We start from the raw sequence: 27,928 nt of genomic DNA on the forward strand, positions 1-27,928 counted from the left end.
CTAGGTAACTCATGATCCAACAGCTATAGAGTCTATACAACAACTACTTTCAGTATTTTACAGGGAGAGATATATATCTGGTTTCACTTATATTCTGAAACCATCAGAGCTACAACAACTTACATTATTTCTATTTTTAATACATTTCTCAACCATGGGTAAAGTTATAGGCAAACATCTGTGCCATTTGGAAGACTTGCTTCACTAAAATTGTAACAAATCCAAGTTAAAGAATCATAGCAGTGAGCCTTAGCAAGTCACATACACCTAGACTTCACCTTCACTCTCACCCACTCTCCCAGCCCTTCCCCAGGCTGGAAAGTACCATGGTTGCTTCATAATCACAATTTTGGAATGCTTATTCTGTTGCTTATTCATATGATACTAAGCAGACCAGCACAAAACAGCTGGTCTGTAACCAAGGACATAGCAAAAGTTATGTCTGGCATCAGTCTGCATGAGAGAAGTTTTGTAATTTTTTTTTTTTTAAATAATGAGTCACCATAGACTTATGGATTTGAAACACTTTAAATGAAGCAGGAAAACTGCTGTATAACAACTCACCTGGCAAGGCTGTGAAAGTTCTATGCCATATCTCAATCTTAAAGGCTCTTTCTTTAAAATACCATAGGAAAACATTAATATTGTTATAAAATAACACTCTGTGCTTCTATAGCAGTTTCCATCTGAGAATTTCAAAATGCATTGCAGACCTTAACGCAATATTGTGAGTCTCACAAATCCCTCGGGAAGTATAAAGTAAAACAGACCCATAGAAGTCACCATACCAGATCTGGCCAGTGTTTCACTTAATCTAGCACCCTGTCTCCAATAGACAAGAATAAAATGGTAAATATAGCATGTCAACTTATTAAACCCTACCATGCTGGCCCCCAAAGACAGCTGAGCACACATGAATACAGTAATCTTGGAGCCTGCTGACTCCAATTCAGGAAAGAAGGGTAATTATAAGCATAGGGGTAACTTAAGAGTCTTAGTTTCTAGTGCAGCCCAGTTGTTTTTGGCCCAGGCTCAAAGGGCCTGCATGTTTATGTATGGATTTCAGGAGAACAGATGTCAAGGTTAATGACTTACAAGACTGCTTAGGGAAAACCAAATATCTATAGCCATATAGCAAAAAGATAGTGACCAATTCCCTTCACAAACAAATTTGAGCAAAAAGATTACCTTTTCCACTTTCCCCAAGCTCTTATGTCACCGTCCTGCTTTGGAACTCATGCAACTTCAATCACATCTCAGTAGTTAAATCACTCCTACTGTGGTCCTTGCTTGTGTGTTTTCACGGCATAATTAATTTAAATGCAGACAGGACCTCCCCCCCTCTCCCCCCCACCCCAACACACAATGGCATTGCTTCTGTCCTGAAGGAAACACAAAACCAGAACATTGGCTTCTAGAAGGGGGCAAAAGAGGAAAGTTCATCTGTTCATTAAGAAACCTGTGGCTGTCCAACCGACAAAGCAAACCTAATTGATTTTAGGGCACGCAGGATTTCATTACTTTGCTGAATTGGCTGCTGTCTTATTAATGCTCACCAGACATATGGAGGGTGGAGCACAGAAAGGGATAGCTGACTGAAAAAACATTCACTGGACAAACAAAATGATGGAATCTTCTCAATACAAGAAAAAAAAAGTGCAGAAACTGTATGCCTAATTTCCCCAGATTTTCCACATACTCTTTCTGCCACCTGCTGCCCTGGCATTCCCCAGAGTTTCAGGAGTCTGGACTACCGTACTTTTACAGAAGTAATAATTGCTGACTGAGAACAAGCATCTAGCAAACTAGTGGCCTGTGCTGTCCAGAAGATACTACGTTTCTGGAAAACTTTTTGCTTGAATCCTAAATGATTATATGCTCACTTCACATTTGGAAGAGTCTCACCCTCAGATCGCATGGCCCAGTGCTGATTTCTCTGTATACAGGGAACGATTTCCCAGTGAGGACTAGCACGCAGGCTTTATTACCCGAGAAGTCAAATGTAATGGAAGATCCCTCAGACTGTCACCATGGCACCCCGGCTGCTCAGGGAAAGAGAGAGGGAAAGCAGAGCCAGGAAGACCTTCTTCAGGAGGTCAAGTGACTGAAGAAAGAAATAATTTTCTTGTTTTTGAAAGAAAGAATTGTATTTAATATGCAAGTCAGAACAAAACACAGCTTCTTCCCTGAGAAGCGTTGATTCTGCAGGGTTATGAGGTGTAAAAAGCAGTGAAAACTTGCTTTTGCACTGCTTTTCACCCCAAATAACATGATTCTCAGGTAGTAAACATCAGCTCTCCAGAACAACTGTCTGACTTCAGGAACTTCCTGGAGCAGAATTTCATTTTAAAACCAAGGCAGGATGATTTTGACTACATAGACAATCACAGACACTTTAATTAAAGTAATATATGAATTCGAGAAAGTGATTGGTGACTTGGGAATTTTTGGACCTTCAAGTTAGTCTTCCTTAAAAAGTGCTGATTTTCGAAGGTCTGATATCCAGTACTTCCAGAGAGCCTCCTTAAGGTGACTGAAATAGCATCTCAGGAACTGAGGTACCTTTAATCACAATTCACTTCTGATAGTGGGTGAAAAACAACTATAAAAGAACATATTTGTATAAAACGGTAGTAATTTAATCAATACAGTGCTGCTACAAGTGTGGTAATTCTAGATGTCTTAACTCTACTGGAAACCGTGTATCCAGTTGAAAGATTTGTATGACTTTAAGAAGAAAATTTATCAAAAAGAAAGAAAAAGGAGACAGATATCAGCAACAGGAAAGTATTTACAGGATATCATCTAAGTATCCTATTTCATTCCTGGACATCATAAATAATATCACTACTTATATCACACTTCTGTTTCAAATTACTTTGCTTTTCATAATGTATATTAAAGTTTATTTTAAGGTTCTTTTTCCTGACTATAGATTTAGTTCTTCTATTTAACTGAAATAGACTATGGCATCACATGCAAGCAAGGTGATGTATCTAATAAACTGAGCTGGAAGACTGATTAAAACTCTGTTTTTGTTACACACACAATTTACACATGATTAACACATGATGTGTTAAACTTTTTTTTTTTTTTTACAGTAAGGAATGTAAAGGCTGAAAAAACACTCTATACACTTGTGACCTACTAATTCTCAAACAAAATCAGGGCTAATTCTCAAACAAAATCCAAACTAGACTTGATATCTGAATATTCTTCAGGGAAACTGCTCCCTCTCTCCACACACACAGGAACGTTCTTAATCCTTTTTAGTTTACTTTGTGTATCATAAAGTAGCATATAGCCCAGTTTCTGCTCTGCTCTCTTTTGCCAAATCCACCTCCCACGTACATCCAGAGTGAACCAGGAAATCTGTGGACAGCTTTGCATTTTGCACAGATATGTAGAAAGGCAGCACTCCTTATAGTCCAGATCAAGAAGTAGAATAGGGAGAACTTTAAAAAGCAGCCATAGTAAGAGTGTGCTTCTATTTCAACACGCTCACTCTTTCAGTGCAAGTCAAGAAAATCCTTTTTCTAATCACCTTTGACACACTTAATCTGTTATCTGAAAATCCAGAGGACTGCTACTGCTTCACAACATGCACTACTCTGGGAATAGGAGTGCCAGTGCTATAATTTTTCTTCTAATGAGCAGAATAAAACAGAATGGCTTTCTCTTCTCTGGCTCGAAGGCCTCTGCAAGCTTGTGAGAAACCTTGCTCTGTGCCTGTTGTGAAGGCATGTGCGTAGTAATGCTGAGGAGTAAGACGGTGCAAGTTTTGCAAAGTAATTTTTTCTGACAGTGCTTTAAGGGGCAGAAAATCAGTAACATTAAGACTGAGAGTCAGAGCCTTTGGAAAGAGTTACATCAACGCAAAAACAGAATAGACAAAGCCAAAAGAGATTACAACCACAGACACCCCAAGGGACAAATGAAATCATGAGTTATGATGTTTTTAAAAACAAAAAAAGTTCTCTTCAGTCAAACCCCAAATGTCCTGCCTCCTGATTTTTCATGGTTTTTTTAAATTAAGAGGTGAGAATTGCAGGCAAAAATGTTACTAATTTCATCTAAAACCATGGAGTCTCTCAGTGAAAAGCGTACACTTTTTCTTTTTTGCAGACACACTTCTGTAAAATTGTTACCATATTTACTGTTCAAAGTTAAGCTTGCTGATGCAGGCAACAAGCTTCCACTTGCAAACAGCAACTGCAGAAGATAGAGTGCTCCCTGTCCTAACAGTCATAGCAGAAATCTGGCACAGAAATGTGGAAAAGATGACAGCAAAACAACCATGGCACAGAAGGGACTAACCTCCCCCTCCTGCCCCGAGATCACAGAGCAGGAAAGCACTTTAAGGATTACCTCCACCTCCACAATATGAAACGCACCGAAAGCTCAAGAAACTTGTGTGTCCATGCCAACCCACACCAGGCCCCGTTACTCAGAGAAGCCCATACTGACACAGGGAGTCCAAGCACTTAAGGACTCACCATTTCTGAAAAGCAGAGCATGCTGAGTGCTCCCCAGCTCAAATAAGCAATTGGCCTGAGCGTGTCAGCCTTCGCAACACACACTGCATAACCAGAAGGGTTCAAGGACACAGCCCATCTTACAGAGCACTGTTTGTGCAGCTCAATTTAAATTCTCTTTGTTGTTAACTTCTCACCTGTCTCGTCGGCAAGTCATGATATTGTAGTATGAGCCTGGTGTTGACACTGTGACTCCATGTATTGCCAAGCGCTGCTGTCACACTACCAGATTCCCTCTTCCCACCTCCAGAGGCTCCTGAGGGTAGAAATGAAAGAAATTGTGTCAGGACTGCACCGTAGACAGGGGTTCGGCAGGAAGCCTCTGATCAGCCAGCTCGGATCATCATAGTTTGTATTTAATGGACGACAACTGCATGAATTCCCTACCTTTCTGATTTACCTATATAACTACAGTGTAAGTCCTTCTCTGTCTCGCTGTGATATGACAAAGATTAAGGATATGCTGCAAAGCAGTACCTACCTTCTTGGAGAGATCAATATATTTTCCTAAATATCTGGAGGTACACACCATACATGTGGGACACTTCTGTTGCCCTCTTTAAACATATTCCTTCCATACAAACCAGCTTTCTATAGGTCCAAAGGAGAGGGAAGCAGGCCAGCAAACAGACAGTGTTTAAAGAAATAATGGAAAAGGAAGTTAAAGGAGGACAGCATGGTGCCATGATACCCTGACCTAAAATTTAAAATGTTGTTTCATACAAGCAGACATCTCACGCATTTTCTAAAATTTCTGAAGATGGGATGAAAAGAGTCTCCTACCTATAAATATAATTTTAGTGTCTTCTCAATCACGTGAACTTTATATAACCCTGATGGAAAATGTACTTTGCTGTGATCAGCAATGATAACATAAGAAGAGGCGTTTCCAATAACACAGCATGACCAAGCTTGCTAAGCTGCCATTTCACCTGATTTCTCTAGCAGCAGCAGATACACACACACACACACACATACACAGAGAAACATACATATATACAGGCAGGTAGAAACTCGAGACCTTCACCTTTGCTTATGCCACAAGTCCTGTGTAAGATGGATAGACAGACAGTTGACTTGTTTTTATTCCAAGAAACACTTTAAGAATAGAGCAAGTCAGACAAATCAAAGAAATTTAGAAACAAAATCCAAACTGATCATGTGTAAGTTGAAAATTGAGCTGTTTGAGACAGTCAATCCAAAATGTTAAAAAGCTACAAGACTTGGCCTGAAGTTGAATGAGAGAAAGTTAGACTGAAAGTCAGGAAACCTCCTGTCATCTATCAGGCAACAGAATTGCTTCCCCAGGACAGTCATGAAATTCTTGTCAACTGAGTCAATTAAAATTGGATTTGACAAGACCCTGGGAAAACACAGTGGGAAAGAATACTAAAGTGGAAAAAAGTAGATTATACAGAATGATAGCTTTTTCATTCTTTAACTTCTACACTCTCATAAGCAAATAGTCAAGACCTCCTTTGGAAAAGTGCAGCCAGTCAGAGCTGAAAGAACTATTTCACCTTGCTATGAGATAGCTTACATTTCAAATTGCAAACATAGACTGGAAAAGATAAAAGGGTATTGCACTTACTCTGCAATACAAATATCAGAGCAGTCTTATATTTCTGACAAAATGATCAGTGGTGCAACAGTTAATGTTGACACCGAAATTGTTAAGTATCACATTTTGGAAGCAATGCCGTACTTAGATGACAAACTCATCTCACACTCCAGCAGAGCTACTAGGAGATTCAGGTTTATAACCCTTCATTGTTTTTACATTTGCAAGGTTATGGGTTTTTAAACTTTTTTTAAAAAATAATTATCTAGAGCAGAAATAATGACAAGGATATTATATTAGACTACATGAGACATAAGAGAGTAGCAGGCTTCGGAAAAGGGGCTGGAAATAGTTCTAGTACACTAAAGGACTCATCTGAAGACCCTGAAAAACGCCATCACAGTGTTGTTCTCTTGACAACTACTGGATTTGGATGAGGCCTTTAACTGTTCAAGGTCCACAAAAGAAATTTATGAAATGTATGAATTTATGAATTTTTGTCTCGGTACTTGTCTGGATTAATTCCCACATCATGGCAACTCGCTGTGATCTGTACAATACCCACTTTGTCAGAACAATATCTGTTCTAGTATGAAGATGGTCTTTACGCAGCAAGGACAGTTGCTTTTCTTTGCTCAAAATGAAGGGGTTAATATGTTGATAAGCATCAAACTTCCACCTGGGTAACTAACTCCAGAAGCATCAAACTGGAAGTTTCTGTATCAGGAATGCTATTGTGTTAATTAGTCTAACCAATTTGTATTGGGAAGGCAAATGTGCTGACAATAATAGTTTTTTTCATCTACCTTTGCCATTTAATTTGCCAGCTGGAGGACAGATTGAGTTCAAGTGCTTCAAGTGTTAAAGCAGGGCGCTCGGAAGTCTGTACTCCATTCCCTGTTCTGTCACATACATCCCTTATAATGACTTAAACCAAGTTACTTAATTAAGTTCATTACATTCATTCTAGAAAATGCTCACACCACAAAAGTAAAATGTTATTACTGTATAAACAGGCTGAGAGAGAATAACAGAAAAAGAAGCAGCTTTAAAGTTTTGCAATCTTCTCTTTGTCATGTGGAATAAACTCAAAAGTTTCTCCTGTAGTCTATAGTGTCCTTGTTTTCACCTCCTAGAAATGGGTTGGAATCACGAAATTCAAGTGAAGCAGGTAAATGCAAGTTCTGGTGCGTATGGAAGCGTTCACCTCACGGGTTATATAATGGCATTCACGTTTGCAGTGGGAAGGCATCGCTCCACACCACTTGGAAGTGATCTGCCCACCAGTTTGGGGCTCTCTCACTACAGACAAAAGCCCAGACATTCTGCAAGTAATTTATTGCTGGTTTACAACAGCTGCAAAATTCATATCCAAACTTCCCTGAAATTCTGTTTCTCTGCTATTAGCTAGCAGAAAGAGTAAGATCGTGCTGTTGCAATGCTGAGCTGGGCATTTAAGCAGTTAAAGGTCTAGAGCCTGGCAATAAAAATGAGATATCACTCCATAATAATTCCTAAATCTGCGTTCCTTGCAGGCCTAAAACCTGTACCAAAGTGAACAGAAGCACTAGAGGCATAAGGCTTGTGGCAAAACAAGCTAATTGCTGTAGACTTATTTTATTTTATTTTAAAGGAGAAAGCCTACTGTACCATGCTGTGTCAGCCCCCATCTGAACAGGGCTGCTTGTGTGACCTACTTTCAGGCAAATCCTCTTCTGTGAAGTTATTCAAATTTATGACTCTAGTGCAAAGTTGTTAGTAAGCCTGGAGCAAATTTGCAGTGAAGACTTTTTACGAGGTAGAAAGGAGTGCCTCACCGGAAAGGTTTCCATTTTATAAGGGATCCTCCTGCAATCTGATGCATTAAGCACACAGAGAGGGAAAGCAGTAAGGAGTGAACTAAACTGAGGAGGAAGGAGCACCAGCTTTGCCAAGAAGTTCAAGGACAGTGACAGCACATGCTTCATTCCTTCTCCTCACTCCAAACACAAAAAGATAGTAAATGTCTCAGGGGAAGGAGAGGAAGGAAGAAGGGAGGATATGTTAAAATGGATTTATGTTCAAATATGCTCTTAAAAAACCCAAATTAGCTTTTCTGTTACTTCAAATACTACTTTAGTCATTAGTGAACTCGACAAAGAAAGAGGATAAATAATACTGTTCAAAACAGAATGATATTTTTCTGCATGCTTCACCTCTTCCTTCCGACCTTCATATTTTAATATGAGCATTGGGGAGCATTGGACCAACCTTGGCCCGCAGGGAACACCAGAAAGGCTCATAAGAAACTTCTATCTCTGCTCAGAGGTCCCTGAACGGTCTCCCCAGCTGCTTCAGAGTGGTATGGATTAACAGCTCTCAACCGCTGCATGAAAGTGCTTATCTGGGCTGCTGGGGAAACGCTTCTACAAAGCCAGCTAGCTATGTGCAACCAACTGACAGGCAGCAGTTCCTGTCTCTCAGCCTCTCCAATGCACAGGTTGCGTGCCAGCCAACGCTGACATTTATCTCTTCTGCTCTGGACATGGGCAACATAGGGATCACAGGGAATAGGGAGAGGAAGAAACAGGGCTGACAGACAGACAGGGCTGGGGGGAAAGGTGATAGATCCTGGTTTGTGCATGGAAGACGGAGAGGGTGCCACTATGTGGAGGAGGGGATGGGAAGCAGAGACATAGGGATGGGATGTGTGTGGGGAGTGAAGATTCATGCTAGAGGGGATGGCGAAAACCTCTAAACAACCCCCTGCTTTATTTATTCAGATCCAACTCAAGTAAAATGAACTGGTGAGTTCAATACATTTAAATACCCTTTTCTTCCCCACACTAAAAGAGCTAGCATTACATTGATCAAAGGGCACCTGCTGCCATGCAGGCAGACTGAGGACCTGCTTCTCCTGAAAAACTGGGCTCTGCGGAGCAACAGTAGAGACCCTAGTGGACCCTGTAGCTGTTGCGAAACGCAGGCAGAAAGAAGGAACTGGCTGTTTCACTCTCGTTGAATAGCTGTCACAAGTGAAAATAAAGCTTCCTGTGGTTAGACTCCAAGTAAATGACTTTCTGCAACCAGGGGGGAAACAAACCAAGGAAAAAAGGATGGTCCTTCAGCCGAGGTTCACAGCTCTGCTGCCAAACAGATGAGGCACACACAGGGCTCCTCTGCCCTGAAAAGAGGTGGCTGTGGAAGTGGCCAACACCACCTTGCCCTACTTATACACAAGGCCTAGTAACACATTTGGTTTGTTTCCCCAGTCAGAGCAATTAAAATGAATGCTTCACAAGTAACCTTCCTTATATTAGCAGGATGGAGAAAGTGGGTTTATTCCATCATCCCATTTTTCAGTGGAGGCAGCAGTAGGATTAAAGCTGTTCAGCTCCATACTGAGTTTATCCTATTACATCTTGCCCCAGAGAATTATAGGTACAGACACGGTCTTCAAGACTCCTTCTACGGAGAAGGAGGTGCCACATTCAAGCCCCAACTCTTGCAAGGATGATTGAAGGAGATTTAATCATAAAGAGGTATAACTGCACAGAGCAGTGACTTCCTCTCTTTCCATATTTTCATATAGCTTGTTGTCTTTCCAGATAAGAGAGTACTGGCCTGACAGGTTCAACCCCACCAATGGACCCCTTTGCAATCTCTATCAATTCAGCAAGTTAAAAATCTTTCTCCCTCATATGTAAAAGGGGACTGATGCACAACATCACAGTGAAATAGCACGAAAGAGAGGCAACCAGTCTCCAATCTTTCAAATATCAACAGCATCACATCATCTTGACAACGGCATATTTATCAAAAAGGAGAAAAAAAACCTCTCCAAAAGTACAGAGAAAATATCATAAAATATCAGCCTAGTGAGCTCAACAAAAATGGTACACCATGCATTAAGGAGGAAAGTACTTTCCCTCTTACTCAGGCTGTGTAGCTTTCTTACACAGGAGTTCTGGTTCACCAGCAGAGCACATAAAAACCACCGCTCTTCACCTGCATCGCGCTCAGTGTCAACTTTTGGCACAGATTTCTAACAATGACACCAGAATTTGAAAAATACAATAAACAAACTAGCAACCCCCAATCTATTTTTTCCATCTTCACCTACTCAGAAAGTACAAGCCTAAATATAACTATTAGTGGAAAAACCCATCACAGTAAAAATCAACCCACAGGACACTCATCTGTGAAGTAACTAACCGCAGTGCCCTTCAACTCCTGCTTGCTGCCTTCTGCCATTTTCAGCTCTTCTCCACAGTGTGTTTTTTAGCCTAAAGGTAATTCTGATTTGCTTACCATACAGTGATGGTAGTTTAATTCGCTGTACTGGGCAATCAAGGTACATCCCAAACTCTTCCTGTCATATACTCTCTATCCTGGCACACAGAAAACTAAGAGACAAGGAGCGGGGATGATAAAGATCAAGTTCTTTAAAAGAAAGTCATAGCCCTAGCAGTAGACGGCTACTCAGACCACCATTTAATATCACCTGCCTAGGACAAAGCACAGAAAAGATCATCATAAAGTATCTATACATACCCAAGTACTCACCAAACACAATACTGATTTATATGAACAGACACCAAAGCAAATGACATTCCCCATTCCAACTGCACAGTTCTATTGCAGTTAATGTTTTATGCAGGCATGTCAACAGCAGAGTCCAGTTCAGTTTAGGGGAAAAAAAACTTGCTTGCTAGAGTACAGCATTTTCTTCATAGAGTCTTTTTCCTGCCATGTGGCAGGAAAGCCAGTGGTTGCTGTAAGAAATCAAGCTTGGCCACAAAAGTAGCCATGTAAAAATTGTAGCTTCTAAAACGCTTATTCTCCCGGCTTTAATAAGAGTGTGAATCTAGCAAGTTTACTCCCAAATATCCCCTCATTCTAAATCTGTGCAAAAAACAGATTATTCCAGATTACTTCAAGTTTTAATTAAAAAAGGCAAAAATATTTTAGGTGTAAGCTAAAGGCTGGGTGATTTAGTTTTTCTTTCTCTTTCTTTTACAGTACAGTCACCAGTACATACTTAGCAAACAACCTCATTTAGTATAACCTCATATTTTCAATTAATAATTAGTTTCAACACAAATTTTTTGAGCAACCCTAATTAACAGGTGTGTTACTCCTGCAGAAGTGAAACGCCTAATGGAGATTACACTGAAGCAACTGTTCCAACTCATTCATCATCAAGAGACAGAAAATTGCCGCTTAAACTCCAGCTGCAAAGTTCTTATGGAGAGACAGCCGTGTATGTGACAGAATGAGCCCACTTCTAATTTTGGACATCACAGTTTACCTATCTCATATTCCCCAAACAGGTGAGTTTTCACACTTTTTTGTTTACCATTATATTTTGGCACATCTGCATTTACATTCTGGGCCATTGTTATTATTGCACCAAGAATAAGGACCTTTTTGCTGTCTTTTTACAGCCATTCATTATTTATATTGTGATAACTAGCTAGAGTTCTCATCTGCAATATGCAAAACACTATACACACACAGAGCAACAAGACTGCTCCTGACCTAAAGGCCCTCTTTTCATGAGAAGTGCAGTTTAAGAGTCTGTTACCTTCTGCTGATTATTCCCCACCTACAAGGAAACTTTCATATGGGATGAGGGAAAATAATCCAAAATAAGGACAGACCAGCAAACCTGCTTATAGGTAAGGTCTTTCATTATTCTCTGTGAAACATTAGAAGTTTTTTCAAATGAACAGTATTAACCATTATTCTACCCTGAAAACTCAGCTGGGACTTCTGTCCAGGTCAAAACATAGGAAGAAGTGGACAGACTCTTCTCTTCTTTTTATTCTCATACCATTGGTGCTGATCAGCACACTCCTTGGTATCAGGGTGTTTTGTATTAGAGGATCTCCATCCCTGGCATTGGTGAAATCATGTTGATTATGTTTTATTTTGAGAGTAATCAGAGAGAGAAGCACACACACATTAGTACTGAGACTTCTGTCTGCTGACCTAAAAAAGAAATAGACATTAAGAAATGAGAAAATCCAGCTGGTCTGATTTCTTGCCAGACAATCTACCAGCCATGAACAAAATGGTCAGGTCTCCGGAGATGTGTGGAGGTGGGAAGACAGCTGGTGGTTTACAGCACCTGAAACAGAGCCCAAATCGGGGAACTGCAGAGTCAGGATCCTTGGGAACTGCTACTTTCTTTTTACCAGTGTAAATCTTTTGCTCCTGTGGTCTGGCAGTAAACTCAAAACTGATGAGTTTCCAGCACTCTATTGTTCCTGCATTTCTAATGGAAACGATTGTAATCACGGGTGCTTTGACGGGAGGGATGGTGAGGACCAAGTACAAGACAGTGGTTGTAAGTCAATTCCTTCCTGTAACCAAGGATAAACTCTTCACCCCACAGCTCACCTTCCTTCACCTTCTAATGACAGATTTTGAGAAACTCTTTTTCTAAAATCTAAAATTGTGCTGATTTACTCTCTCCTCAGAATCCAGTGCTGTGCCCCACACTGCTCGCCACTAAAACTTAAAGCAACTTCTTCCCTCTAACCTTGCCTATGCAGGCACTTCTTCCTGTCTCTCAAAGACTAGGAAATAAAATCCCAAACCATTGACCTAAGGAAAAAAAAAATCTGGAATTTTGCCTTGTCAGCACATATAAAGGATGCATAGGTTGAAAAATAAAGCTTGCCCAGTCATAGCATCTGGTATTGCTAGGGCCCTGTGAACCAGAAAATGCTTTTAATTATCACCTCACCAATCATGCTACAAGCTATTTGCTGTTTTTTTTTTTTGTTAAGGTCCCTCAGGGAATTAAACAGATCATGATATTAATCAGAATGCATGTAGGAGGGAGGGGGCAGAATGCTAGAATTACACGTGTGTAGGTCCCTTAAGGCTTGAATAAAGAAGTGAGATTTAGAATCATGCTGTCAAAGCAACTGAAGCCTCCTCGCAAGCTGCAAGCCTCAGCCCTCTGACCTACACAGCCATGGCATTATAGTATCTGATTTTCCCAGGATGGCTAATCTCAGCTGCTAAACTTCATCAGCCTCTGCTAGTGTTTACCCATCATCTGGATTTGCCACTTCCGAACTTTCGAGGCTAGAACCAAATGAGCCAGCTGTTACACTCCTCCCTGACAAGGACAAAAAAACCACAGCAGTCTGAAGTCTGGAAGGCTAAATGGCTATCATCCCAGAAAGGCAGAACAAAAACTATTACATCTTGCAGGGAGGGGAGGGAGGCATAATTCTGAAACTGCAGTGAGTTTCAGAGTGCAGCCCACTGCTCTATGGTCATGTTTGGATGCTGTGGTCTGAGATACAGACTAGATTCCCATAGTCTATAATTTTTCATGAAACATGTTCTGGTAGAAAATAGTGTCTTGGCAGCTTAGCTCTCTTACCACAAAACTGACACAGTGCAGACAAAAGCAGGAGTAGCACAGGCAAGGTAGGAGCCAGTCTGCAAATGAACCTTAAATTACATTTGAGAGTCCGGACAGGGAAGGGTAAAGGCAGTGGAAATGAGAGAGAGTCAAATTTCTATTGCACACTGAGTTCTCCATCAAAGTAGCCAATAAAAGGACCAATTAGTGCTAACATACTGAGGGTGTTTCTGACATGGCTGTCCATGTCCTGGGGAGCAGGCTGATGATATGTCCACATGGCAGATGGGAAAGGACTGTAGATGCATGTAAGTTAGTTTTAAATGAGCGCTAAGCTCTGCCTGAGCAAATATATCCTGCTAAGAAGCCACAGAGAACTTTGTGCTGCTACAGCCAGATCACTGCCAGTGCTTGCGTTAGCTCAATTAACACTAGCGCTAATGCTGCCCTTCAGCCTATGCTGCAGTGAACCTTTCTTCCCTTTACTGAGCATAGGCTAAAAACCCTTAGTAAATAACAATTTTTGATTACAGTCTAGTTTCCTGGATTTGAACTAGTGAATTAAGTTGTCTGACCTTTTTATTCCTAACTACAAGAACATTTCAGTACTGGTCCTCTTTCAAAATTATTTTCAAATATCAGTGAGTGACTACTTTTTGATATAGAGGTTTGAAAAACTAAATTATTAAGAATTGGGGGGTGGTACCGGCAACAAGGGCTATGTTTAACAGATAGTCTGAAATTGTACTTACAAGTTGAGATTTTTGTGTGTGCAAACTACACAAACTGCTTTAATTTGCATCATGACCTTAGTCATTTCTTTGAAAATTTAGCCTTCAGTGTTCCTCGCACTGGTCACATAGCTAACAGTTAAAGCAATTCCCTCTAGGTGTAAATAAAAACAACAATAATAGAACTGTAATGTTTGGATCATGAGCCAAAGTTTTCAAAAATAAATTCCAGGATGAAACAATTCTCCTTCAGCCTGCGACATGGAAACAGAGGTCAGCCAAACATTTTGGGGCTAGAAATGACTGTTTGCAAATTACAGTTGTTCACATCTGGAGTTCAGATTTGGCAAAACTCTTAGTACTATCCATCACAAAAACTAAACTGAAAGAATGTTTTGAATGCCTGATTAGGAACATAAAAGTTAGGAAACATTAAATGTAAAATGGCCTGTGCGACTTTAACTCTATCAAACAAACGCAGAGTGAGGGGACTTCAATTATTGCTCACCGTTAACATCAGAGTTAACTGTGGCATTCCTTAACTTGTGAGTATTTAACTACAAGTCTGTATTTGCCAATATAGCTCTACTTCTCAGTGCAGAGGGGCCTGTAAAGCAAGCTGAAGGCTGAGATAGCGGCCCATCGGCTTTGCTTCTCTGAAGTGCCATCTGAGCTGGCCCCGGGAGACATCCAACACGTATACCTAGCAGATACTGCCAAGTGCTTCGAGTACCTTCAGGACATGTGCTAACACTGCACTTTCACAAATTTTTTTAATTGCACAGCCAATTTATCCATAGATAAAATGCCTTTCCTCTCAATAGAAGATGAATGACAAAACATTTTAATACATGCACAGACCGCAGAGGCTCACTGTTCAAAACTGACTCATTTACAAAGCTGAAATTACATGTATGTGTAGGTACGTATATATACTCATACACTGAGCATGTAACACGGAAGACGTTAAAATGAACAAGGATTAAAGGGGTCTACATTCACTCTCCGACTCTGACACAGACCTTCCAGGAGATTCTGAGCAAGTCGATTAATGTCACAGTTCCCTCATCCTGGAACTGAGGTGGTATAGTCTTTTTTCCTCATCTCATTCTCAAAGAGGAGTGACTCACTTTATCTCAAACTAACTAAATAAATTCAACTTTGGACAACGACCAAGGCTGGAAAATTTCATCCTGATAAGCTTCTCTGACTGAACACAGAGGGTTAGACTGGAAACATTTATACATCCTTAACTATAGAAGTTCCTTCCGTTCCTGCTATAACGCAAAATATTACAAGATGTGCCAAGTTTTTGCTATAGTCTGCATCAGGCACCAACAGGACATGGAACTGCTCTATGGAGAATTACGCATAAATCCAAAATGATCTTCTGACTGCAGTGACTCTTCTCTCCTGAGATGTATTACATTTTTTTTAAAGTCAGTGAAAAATAAAAAATTGCAAAATATCACTTTTAATCCTTGGACTACAAAATGGTTGAATCCCCTAGAGGCCAGTCAGGGCCAGAAACAACTTTTTTTTTTTCAGCTTCCCAGATAGAAAGTGGGGGGAGGAAAGGCAAGGGGAAGGGGAGAGAGCAAAGAGTGGTTGGTTTCAAATAGCAACATTGTCCAAAAGGGTGAAAGGGAACAGATGGCCGTGGAGAATGCAGCCTCAAAGCTCTAAAGAAAAGGGCTATTTTGACAGATCTTGCTGTTTCCTATTCAAGCATGAACACTCTGGCATGGAGAGTTAAGATGATACAAGGAAAAACCTCTGTTCCCAGCAACTGACTATGGGCAACTGGCCTCTGAAGCGCTCTGAGAAAAACAACATGAGACAGACAGACAAACAGATATGGCAATAAGCCCAGATCTCAGCCTCTAGTTTTTTAAAAAAAAAAAAAAAGAAAGAAAAAAAAACCTCAGAAAGGCTAGAAACAGCTGCCTTTTCCTGGCTCCAGTGCAGAGCATTAGAAAGAGCCTGTCCAGCCTTTTCTCATCTTCCTTTTCAGTGAAACTTCTTGAAGGGGTCACCCTCAAGCTGTTGGTCTTTGCCCTGAGGGGAGGTGAAAAAGAGGACAGATCAGAACTTGTCTAGCTCAATGAAACCTGTTTCCTTTAATCACAAAGACCTCCCTCTAGCTAACTAAGAGGAACTTTAAATGTAAAAAAAAAAAACAAAAACCCACCTATAATTAATTCTAGATTTTTGCATGCAAAAAGGTTGAGAAACTTAAAGTTGTGGCTTCCACAGTATGTGTAATTTGTTTGCATAATATGCAGCAGCAAGCCATTATATATGAGGGCAGGGAGAATTGTACTCGCTGTGGGAAACACAGCTAATGTATGCCCTGACTTTTTCTATCATTCTTAATCAAGAGAATACAATCACCCACAGTTGTTTTATTCACTGATTCTGTGCATATAGGTTCAGATACAAATTTGAGTTTTGAAGGTCTGCTTCCCATCCATACCCAAAATCTAAGCCATCAATTTTAACTAGACATCATTGTTTCCAAAGGTCTAAAAAGAGAAGGGTGAATCTCAGTTGCTTTCTAACATATATAACATCCTCATTTTTCAGAGCAGAGTATGAGACAGTGTTTCCCAGTCTACACCTGCCTATGGGCAAAACCACTGAGCAATTCTGTTGCATTTCAACCTGCACCAGAGCAGCGCTCATCTCATGCAACAACAGTTGGAGTGAGGAAACGAGAGGGCAACCGGTACAAATATTAACTAACATCTTCACAGTTCTTCCCTGAGGCAGGGAAGTAGCTATCATCCTAACTTTAATATCCTTCTTTTTAAAAATCATTGAAGGAAAAAGATAATAAAGAATTGTGGGTCCTCACATGCCAGAACTCAAAATGAAGGATTGCAAAACCTGCATACTGATCCTATCTGTGCCTTTGTTCCCTCATCTGTGAAACAGCATTTGTAACATTTAGTCAATAAAAGAATAAACATGGAAAAAACCAGATACCAGCAGCAAATCACCTTGACATCTTCAGGCTTTAAGGGAATCCAAATTCTTATTAAAATCTTGATTTTCTACAACATGTAAATTGTTATTTTTTGTTGTCACAAAGGATAGTGCATATAGTTATTATTAATTACAATGGTTAATTTGTAACTAAATAGATATGATCTGACTATTAGAAGCAGTCATACAATAAATGAAATACCTTATTTAGGCTAAATCAGATAAAATCTGTTTCTTTTCTTCTTAATCGTGAGCTTCCTGAGAATGAAAAACTGCTTCAGGCTATGCTTATTAAGGGAATCTCAAATGTGGATTTTTGGTAAGTATTAACGAGCATTTAACTTGTTGATTTGCCTTTTTTCCCTATGTTTCCTCGAGTAATGTAAACCTTGTATAATTATCCAGTAGTTTTCATTCTGCTTTACTTTTGTTGTACGTGTCCTCTGTTCTCTATCGCTGTCAATGTAATGAACAGCATTCACCAATTGATTCTGTCTTTCACACTTCAGGACAGGTGGTTCCCCAGCATATTCCCACACATTCCAAATATTTCTAAGTGTTCCACATCTGTTGTCTAAAACATTTTTAGTTCTCTGCAAGAACAGTAGGAGACAAAACCAAAAAGTTATATATAATATATAACTGATCTCTTATGCCACACAGGAGCCCTCTGTCATTTCAACAAGACGATAAATTTCAGAAAAGAGCCTAACCTTCATTTGCTATACTGTATAGCTACTAAAAATTCTTGAAGAGAAGATAACATGGGAAGTAACTAGGGACAGTTGTAATAGCCTAGATGATAAGCCTATGTGGGGTTTTTTTTGTTTTGTTTTTTTACAGTGTCTGCTGATCTGTGGCAAATTTTAGAAATTTAAGTATTAAGGTGATTTACACACTTTTTCTGGCCACAGAAATAACTGTATCTGTTAAAAATAAACAAACAAAAATCCAAAACCCACCCCCAATGCAGATATACACAATCTGAGTGTGATTTTAAAAGTGCTCTGCTTTGGCCTACAGCAGCTAGGGGAACACTGAATGCTTTCGAATCCCCCCATAAAAATTAACCTGGTCTGATATACTTTAAAAATATATGACTACTAGTAATTCTTCTGACCAGTGAAACAGAGCCACTGTTCAGGATCTGAGACCGGGAAATTTAAAGTACTAAGTGCCTCTCAACTACGAAGCTACTATTAGGAGGCAGAATACGACTGCCCAAGCTGTAACTGGATAGGTGGTGAGACTTAACACTTCTGCCCTCATTCAAAGTGTTCTGAGATGACAGTAACTACAAGCAGTTGGGAGCTTGGTTTGCATCTCACTAAAGAAGCCTGCGTGTCTGCAGTACTTGAGCACTGGGGCATCGGCTTGTTACAGATTGTGACAGGACACTGTCCCCTACTGCATGACCAATGTCATTTCCAACAACATAATGGAATTCCTTCAAGTACTTAGCCAGCATGACAATACACTTAAGCTATGAGAGCTGACATCTAATTATACTAAAGAAAAGTAGCAAAAACGTGATCTCCATACCTATGCAATATAAACAACTAGACTTAAAAAAATAATTAAAAGAAGCCTTCTACTATGAGCTACGTATAAATGTTATACAGTATGCAGGATCTTTGAGAGATAGAGCCAAGTCTACGCCTCCGGGAATCTGATGCTACTGTAAGACTGCATTCAAACAATACACTACCAGAACACACACCAAATGTCTTGGTACTTCCCACAATGCCAGGACTGAGAGAAAGAAACTTAAGCATTTTAAGAAACTTGGCTGAATTAATTTTGGAAGACAACTACCTCTTTCCAGCCCTAAAACAATGCTGACCGCAAGGTATAGCATCTCATCAGTGCATAATGCAACATAATGAGAAAAAACTTCTTTACTGTGAGGGTGACAGAGCACTGGAACAGGTTGCACAGAGAGCTTGTGGAGTCTCCTCCCTGGAGATGTTCAAAGCCCGTCTGGATGTGATCCTGGGAAATATGCTCTAGAGGACCCTGCTTGAGCAGGGAGGTGGGACTAGATGATCTCCAGAGGTCCCTTCCAACCTCAACCATTCTGTGATTCTGTGATAATGCTGGATATCACCGTACACATAGGCATCTTCACCAGATTGGAATATAAAGAAAGTGGATTAGATATTGGATATAAAGAAAGTGGAACAGACCAACAAAGAGAAGGTTTTTAGCTTTTTTTCACTAGAGGAAAACTTGTTCCTCTTACCATAAATTCCAAGAGGCCTCTGAGACCATAGTACCATAGTCATAAGTGGAAAGACGACTGGAGAGGAAATAGTGACAAACATGCTTGGATGCTTCAGTGAGTGCAACAGCATAATCCTGAGAGATGAGATTTGTGGGAGTTTTACTTGACTTGCAAATTCTAAGTTTCTAAAATAATTTTGATGCATAGATGTCAACATGCTCAACTCTGAAACATGAAGCTGAAAATGTCACTGAAGAGTTAGAATAAAAGTTTCTTGCAATTATGTATGAAGATTTTGTTCTGAAAAGAATTTCAACAGCCAGGATAATTTCAGAAGAAAATTCAGCATCTTCAAAGGAACTCGTACAGTGGATTTCAATGAAATTCCTGCCAGCAATACATTGGACCTGTGCATACACTTTCTAAACTTTTGAACTATACTGAATTCTTCTAAAGAAAAAAAAATCAAATAAAGGTTAATATATTTTCACTAGTATTACAGGAGAAAATATCCTTTTGGATCTCGTTCTTTCCAGAATCCAGAAAGCCCTACACAATATTCCAGTTTCTACACACAACATACATGTATCAATGGATGACTTTAAACAAACAGAAAAGCTTCAGAGGAATATGTTAGCCTTTCAGACTGCCCTATTTTCTCTGAAGCTCATACAGAAACTTACTTTTTGGAATTTCTTAAGACGGCAAGTGCTTCAGACAGTCTGTCTAATGAACACTTGGGCAAAAAGCACTTGTATGTAATTACGTGATTACTGTAAACAAAGGATATTCTATAATGAACAGAGCAGTGCTTCTCTAGTGAACTCAAGTTGGCTTCAAAGCAGAGTGAATTAGCCTGGAAGAAAGCTGTACTAACATGGATAAAACATTTTTGATACCAGAGAGATCAGCTGGGTAGCCTCACAGAGTTTTGGACAGTAAAACCTTCTGTCTAGGGCTTCATTAGCTCTTGCTTGTTCAACCAGTTATGTTTTCACTTGCATGGCAAATGGATGAAAACCCCAGTGGTGCAGAGAAAGGTGGTGGTTAGTCAGTAGTGACATTCTTTCCTCAGGAAACTAGGTTTGATCTTGTTTCTTTGCATGTTGCTGCCACAGTGGTGTTATTTCATAAGAGATAACGGGAAGTATTTTTAAGTCACTGACGATCCCACAGCAACATCAAGAGTGTTAAACTGGGGGCAGATAGAGAGCAAACTAGGCAGGGTCCATCTCTCAGATTTGTTCTGCAGTCCTGAGCATTCTCCAGAAAGTATGCTAAAAATATCCAAGCTGTACAAATACAGATCAAAATATTACGCACTCTGCTTACTCAACTGCAAGTCTTGCAGTATCTGGTGGGGTTTTCTAAACTTCAGTTTCTGGAGTCAAATGATAATCTCCTATTCAGCACTCTCCCCTCCCCTGTACCCGGCATATACATTTCTCTGTCATGACAAGTTTGAGAGGGACTTGAAAACATAGTTCTCATTGCACCCCAAAAGTTTAGCAGTCATGAGGCAAATAAAAAGATCTCCCAAATATATGTATATTTCAAATCTCAATTTTCTGGTCCTGATATGGAAGGCCTAATATTTAGGGCTGACAATACTGATGTAGCTGTAGCAACTTTAGGTACTAGATTTGTTAAGCTTGTTCTGCTACTTCAGTTTAAAATGCTTGACATGAACATTGCATCTATTTTCATCTGACAAACTACAACTAGTCATCTGAGCTTGCTATGCATTTTGAATCTGTCTAGCTGCAGCGCAATAACTGTGCACAAACTCTCCTTATCTGCAATGAATTCCTGTAAATCTCATAAATTTTTTTGGTATGCTTCAGCATACATAGAGAATTCAGACAGATACAGCAACAGATAACTCCAGGCAGAGCATTCCATTACATTTGTGTCTTCTTTTCCATGCTAGACACCCACAGAATTTTTTTTATGTATTCTTGTATTGCAGAAGACAGATATTAAACAACTGTAAGAATAACCAAGTTATCAATTTTTAAACCTCCTGCAACTCTCGGAGCAGCTGCCAAAACCCTTATAATTTTCATTTCCACATAGTTTCTGAAAACTGAAGGCAGAAGACATCTCATGAAGCCACTTTACTAAGTTCTTTCCGGCAGCTCGCTCTCTCTGGAAAGACAAGCAGCATCTACAAATCTTAAGGATCATTTCTCCAATTCTTTCAGCACACAAGCAGCTATTGTTCACAGAAGATGATTCAATTTTCGGTCTACAGTAGCTTCAACTAACTGAGTCTGGATTTCTTTTTGCAAGTTAACAGTACTGTGGAAAATGCCTAAATGAGTCTTTTCTAGGAAGAGAAGTAGTGGAAAAGGGAGAGTCAGATTCAACAATACTACTGCCTCACCTTCCAGGTTCTGCTGCTCTGTCTGCTGGAACAAGGAAGGTAAAGCAGGACACAGCAATCACAGAATATAACATAAATCAGGTTGGAAGGGATCTCCAGAGGTCACCTGGTCCAACCTCCCTCTCAGAGAAGGCCTGACTTCAAAGTTACATCCAGCTTCAGAGTTAGATCAGGTTGCTCAGGACCTATGTGTCCAGTCAAGTTCTGAATATCTCCAAGGATGGATATGCCACAGCCACTCTGAGCAGCTAGTCCCAATACTTGATCAACCTCATGGAGAAGAATTTTTTCCTTTTATTTAACCAAAATGTCCATATTCTGATTTATGTCCATTGTCTCTTGTCTTTTCACTGTGTATTTCCAAGAGAAGTCTGGCTTCTTTTCTATAACCACCCATTAAGTAACTGAAGGCAACTGTTAGATCCCTCCTTAGTCTTCTCCAGGCTGAAAAAAGCATAGCTCTCCCAGCCTCTCTTCACGTGTCATGTACTCCAGCTCCCAACCATTTTAGGGGCCCTCAGCTGGACTTGATCCATTTTGCCACTATCTTGTAATGGGGACCCCAAACAACACAGTTCTCCAGATGCAGCCTCACGAGTGCCAAATAAAGTGGAATAATTGCTTCCCTCAAACTGCTGGCCACACACTTAGTAATGTAGAGCAGTATGTGGTTAGCTTTCATCACTGCAAGGGTGCAATGCTGACCCCATGTTCACCTTGCTGCCCACCCTGCTGCCCACCCAGAGTCCGAGTTCCTTTCTGCAAAGATGCTCCACAGGTGGTTTGTGGCCAGCCTGTCCTGTTGCCTGGGGTTATCCCCTGCCAGGTGCAAGACTTGCCATTTGTTTTTGGTAAATTTCAAGAGGTTTCTGTCAGTCCATTTCTCCCTCTGATCAGTCACCCTGCCCTCCAATATCTTGACCACTCCACCAATGTGGTGGCATCCATGATCTTCCCAAGGGTGCACTCTGTCCCTTCATTTACATCATTAATGAAAATGTTAAACAGTATTGGCCCCAACAGTGACCATGAGGAAGGCCACCAGCTGCCAAATGGAATTCGAATAATTGACCACAACTCTTTGATACTTCCCGTTATCTCTTTGAGCTCAGTGGGCCAGCTACTTTTCCACTACCTTTAGTCCATCTATCCAGTTTACTTGGGAGAAGTACAATTTCACTGTAAGGATGCTATGGGAGACCATGTCAAAAGACTTGCTAAACTGAAGATAAACCATATCAACTGCTCTCTCCTCATCCACCAGGCCAGTCATCTCATCATAGAAGCCTGGTTAGGCATGATTTGCCCTTGGTAAATCCAGGCTGGCTGTTTCCAATCACATTTTTATCTTCCTGTGCCTGGAAACCTTAGATAAGAGTACTTCTCCCAGTATTAATCCTTAGAGAAACCTGGGGCTTTGGTGGCTTATCACAGAATGAAATTAAAAAACACTTATACTCCAGATAAGCTTAATATCAGTTTAAAATGTTACTAGGTTTGATAGGTACTTAAATAAATAGCATGTTTTGTCAAGTCTCATCTCCTGCCTTTCAAGCACAAAATGGTAATATTTGCAAGTAAAACAGCAAGTTGTAGACATAGGCAGAATTTAAAAAGAAACTAGGAGGAAAATAACAGCTTGCTATGAACAAGTTTACTCCAAAACTGAGAATATCATGAATCTAGGGTGTTTAGGATGACTGCAGAAATAAAGATTAGTGGATTCAACTGATTGGTCATATGGTTTAACAACAGTCACAGAAGAAAAACACATGCTTGTTCTCCTTTAGCAGTCCTCCTGATGTACTGTTCACAGTTTCGCCACGGGAAGCAACTGTATATCCCTATTTATCCCCTTCTCAGTGAATACTGCATTTCTTCCCCCCCCCCTTTTTTTTTTTTTTAAATTTGCGAGGCACAGCAGGATGGAGAGTGATGATCAGGTGTGTGAATTTCTGCACTCTCATGTGCCAGAAATTTGGCTCTGCTGAGACACTAAGTACTTTTCATACACGAGTCCAGATGTTAGGCAGACAGTTCTGGATGCAGGTTTCCCTCTGCTCATCCTGCCAAAGATTTTGTTACTTCTGACCTAAGACACATTCAGGAGCTGTGATGGAATTGAGTTTCCATGCTTAGGTCAGTTCCTGGCACTGGCAGATGTGACAAATGATGTGACAAGCTGTATGTGATGTTTTGGTGAGGATTTAGACTTTCAGCTTATAAAGAATTAGATGGTCTGCAATGCTCAGAATCTCCTATATTTCCTCTCCTTTTAAAAAAGAGCTTGAAGACGAGTCATCGAAGCCCAAAGCTGTAGCAATTAACCCCACATTAAAAGAGGATGTTGTAGACAGTGAGTAAAGAATTAAGTCTTCACACTATCATTCAGAATAACACTGAGGAGAATGGCTTTTTCTAGTAAAAGGATAGTTCTCTCCATGGTTTGAATCATATTTTATGGGCTTAAGCAATGCTCTCTACAGTTTCATGGGCATTCTCATAGCTCACTTACAGTGATCGTGTCTAAGGGGCAGCAGCAGGAAACTCTGAGAGATATATGTGAATCCGGAGAGGCAAGGGCAGAATTCAGAAGGCAATGAGCATTGCCATTTATAGAGCATGTTCCTCAGTATGGAGGGTATTGCCAGTGCTTCACTAGCATAATGAAGGCAAAACAAAGCTCATAATACCTCGTCAGCACAAAAATGAGGCTGTGTAATTATTTCATTGTGCACTTCCAAAGTTGCACATCCAAAAAAAAAATCAAGTGGCTATGGAAACGTGTAGAAGAACTTGCTAAGAGCTTAAGTAGTTCACCCCCACAACTCAGTTAAACACAATTTGTTGTTAAAATGACAGCTTCACGCACCAAAAGCCACAAAATAAAACCACTTTCTTGTATTTTAACTTTTTAAGAGGAATCGGATTAAAACTATCCTGTTAATTGTAAACTTGTAATACAAATTATAATTTTCAGCCAAAGATAGGTACATGTGCCCAGCTGTTACAGCAGGCAATAGGATTTGCAAGGACAAGTTTGGTGGCAGATTTGCATCCCATATTTCAAACAGTTTTACATCAGTAGTTTCTAGCCGTTTCTGGTGAACAGAAACATATCAACATCTTGCAGCCATGGCTAACCTATAATCATACTCACTGAACCAAATGAGTAACTTGTACACTCTTCGCTCCAATACTGACTATTGCTGATATATTTCCCAGCCAGAGCCAGTCAAAAAAAATATACCTGAGTGAGGAACCCAGGACTTCTAAAGTATCAGTTTAGGACATGTAAGACAAGCGGAAGACATCCAAGTTCACACGTTTTCATATAATATGTTGTAACTCTCAGCAAACACTTAAATTTTTGCCTTTCCATTCCAACTAGAATGAATTTCTGAAAACTCAGGAATTATTGCACAATAAAAATTAATTTACTAGCCACTCCTATTACTAAGAGCCACAGGCTTTACTGGAACGCTGATCAGTCTCCTCTCTATTGCACTTTCTTTTTCCCTCAGCCACTCTCCTCCTGTCTCAATGAAATTCTTGTTCTCACCTGAAACTATGCCATAACTTTTAGTTTGGGGAAACTACTCACTTCCAGTATAACTCTCTTCCAGATCATTTGACCAGTCTCCCTACTCTAAAATCTGATCATTGGGTGAGACAGTGCACAAAGGCCTCTAAATGATTTTCAAGAAGGGAGGGGCGATTAACAAGACAAATTTACGAGATTGTTAGAAGTCTAACAGAAGTTGGACAACAGAAGTATTACATCTCTGACAGATTGTCAGCCCAGTGTATACACAGATACAACTTATCTCTAAAGTACCTTAGAAAGAACTGGCACCTAATAATATTTCCATGGTACCTGACCCTGACTGTGGACATATTTTGTACATGCAATATATGCACAGTTATGGCTTAAATACATTAATTGCCAGTCAAAGGATAAGGTCGGAAAGACAACAACGCCTAGGAAGAGCTGCCCAAATTCCGTAGCGTACTAACAAACTTTATCCCATCTACAACTTTTCCTACTGTCTAGCCAGGCAAGGTTAATACAATCCTTATTTTAAAAGGAAGCACTGCCAGAGAAAGGAAAAATAAATTACTTGACCTATGCTAAAATAAAGGTGATGCTTCTATGATTAGGATCTGAATGAAGGATACATCTCAACACTGTCCAAACCTACTAAGTCCTGTTACTCTCCAGGCTGTTGAGCAGCTATTGCACTGACTACAGAGCACTTGTGCTACGCCGCAGCATAGCCACATCAGCTGCATTCAGACAGCAAGAAGCAAGCCTATGACTGCTTGGTGCCATAATTAGCAGCAATGCGCTCTTCAAGCATGGATGATTTGGGGGCTTTACTGATGTAAGGAAACATACAGCAGAATGTACTCTCCATGCATGCATCCTAGTACAGATGCAGCCAATGTCAATCAGAATTCAAAAAACTAGAAACAAATTTCTTGGTAATTTTGCCAAATGCCTATAAAAGACCGAGAATGAGAGCATACCAGGAAGCATATACTCTACTCGCAATATGAGCAAACTTTGGAATGCACTCACATTTTTATTAAAATCAGCATGTTGGCATAATGTTCAATAAAGATCCCTCATATGACACTCTTTTAGTCTTTGTCTAGAGGGATCATAAAGAACTTTACTGACAAAAATCACTCCACTGACCAATTAATTCTAAACATGTTTGGGGATAAAAGGGATGATGCCAAACAGTGCATGTCACTTTAGAAGAGAAAAGGCAGAAAAATATTATGAAAAATGAAAGCTAAAGGAGTAATTGAGAGAATGACACCAACTTGAATTTAGCCAGGACGTATATTATACCCTATTCTCTTGTGAGAAGCGCCACAGGACTTTCGATGAGTTCAAATGGTGGAAATAACAGATTTGTGCTTCTCATGAAAGACAGCATTTCAACAAACACAGTGCCTCTTTATGTCATTCCCTGCTACTGCCTCAATACTAACGTAGTTGGAAATAAGATGCTTACTGAATCACCAACACTATTCTGGGTCCAACAAAAGTTTATCATGCTGGTTTCAGCCCAAACCTACTTAATTCACAAGATATGATTCACGAGATTAGAGCCAGAGGCACTATGGCGATTTGTCAATTAACACCCACAGTTAAGTATAGCATATTCCTGAAAATTGCCCTAACTCATTTTACACTGGCTTCTCTAGCTTTCTCTCTTTAGTTGTAGCTACTTATTTAACTAAGAACCACTGCAACTTTGATGAGACTGCAAATGTTACAGAAACAGTTTTCAAATGACAGCAATACATTTAATTGTATTAGTGTGGTCTCCAAATGCATCACTGTGTAGTTAACCTACAAGGATACAACATATTTTGCTCAAGGTTTACAGTTAACTCAGGGCACAGTCACTTGTTAGATTCTTGTTTACAAAATGGAGACTATTATCAGGGCCATGGTCAATACTCATCTGCACCTCACATATCGTAGTGTAAAGGCTGATGCAGCCTTATACTAGGACATTGCCATTAGTTCAAAATACAACTGCCATAGTCTTTCACTTGGCAATATACTGCAGTAGTGCTGAGTGTGGTTAACATATCTGCATTATGTTCTCTCAGTTCAAACAGAGAGGGAAAAGTAAATAAGGTACACTTAACAGACTTTGTTAGACCACAGATGTGTCATCATATGCAAAGCAAAATACATGAACGTAATAATCAATTCGGAATATAATGTTTGAGACTAAGGTACGTACTAGCTGCAAAAGGGCTTAATTTCCATTATTCTAGCCATTAAATTGACGGATGTTCTGTTTTCTCCTCAGAGAGAAGAAATCCAAGGAAATAGGAAGGAAAAAGAATAGCCAGAGCCATTCTAGCAGAACCTCAGTGAGCTCAGGCATGTTGTTTCATTGTCCATAACTCTGAGCTCACCACCTTCAGGAGCAAGGAGAAATATGAGTTCATTTACAGCACAGATTTCTACAATCAGATATATATTTACTTACATATACTTACTCATTCTCTTGTAAAAATGAGTGCTTTTGGGGCTAAACCTAGCATATCAAAGTCAAAACATACCAAATAACTAGTATTAGTATTTACATTAATGTGGATAATGG

The 27,928-nt window shown here is 39.9% G+C and overlaps 1 protein-coding gene and 1 long non-coding RNA gene across 16 annotated transcripts in view; one reads left to right on the forward strand and one right to left on the reverse strand.

Moving 5' to 3' along the window:
* Positions 1-27,928, reverse strand: part of RAD51B (RAD51 paralog B) — a 419,964-nt gene that overhangs the window by 160,308 nt on the left and 231,728 nt on the right. For all 15 annotated transcript variants that reach the window (XR_011141499.1, XR_011141501.1, XR_011141498.1 and 12 more), the window contains one exon: positions 4,673-4,791. Coding sequence is in view for 11 of the 15 variants with exons in the window: in XM_068946195.1 (XP_068802296.1) it covers positions 4,673-4,791 (119 nt within the window). In the remaining 4 variants the exon portion in view is untranslated. The remainder of the gene's footprint in view (positions 1-4,672; positions 4,792-27,928) is intronic.
* LOC138067487 (uncharacterized) lies at positions 11,482-27,877 on the forward strand. Its single transcript, XR_011141505.1, has 3 exons — positions 11,482-11,756; positions 17,436-17,500; positions 27,632-27,877. It is a non-coding gene; the product is annotated as an uncharacterized lncRNA (long non-coding RNA).

The sequence above is a fragment of the Struthio camelus genome, chromosome 5 (assembly GCF_040807025.1).
Source record: "Struthio camelus isolate bStrCam1 chromosome 5, bStrCam1.hap1, whole genome shotgun sequence".
NCBI classification, from domain to species: Eukaryota; Metazoa; Chordata; class Aves; order Struthioniformes; family Struthionidae; genus Struthio; species Struthio camelus.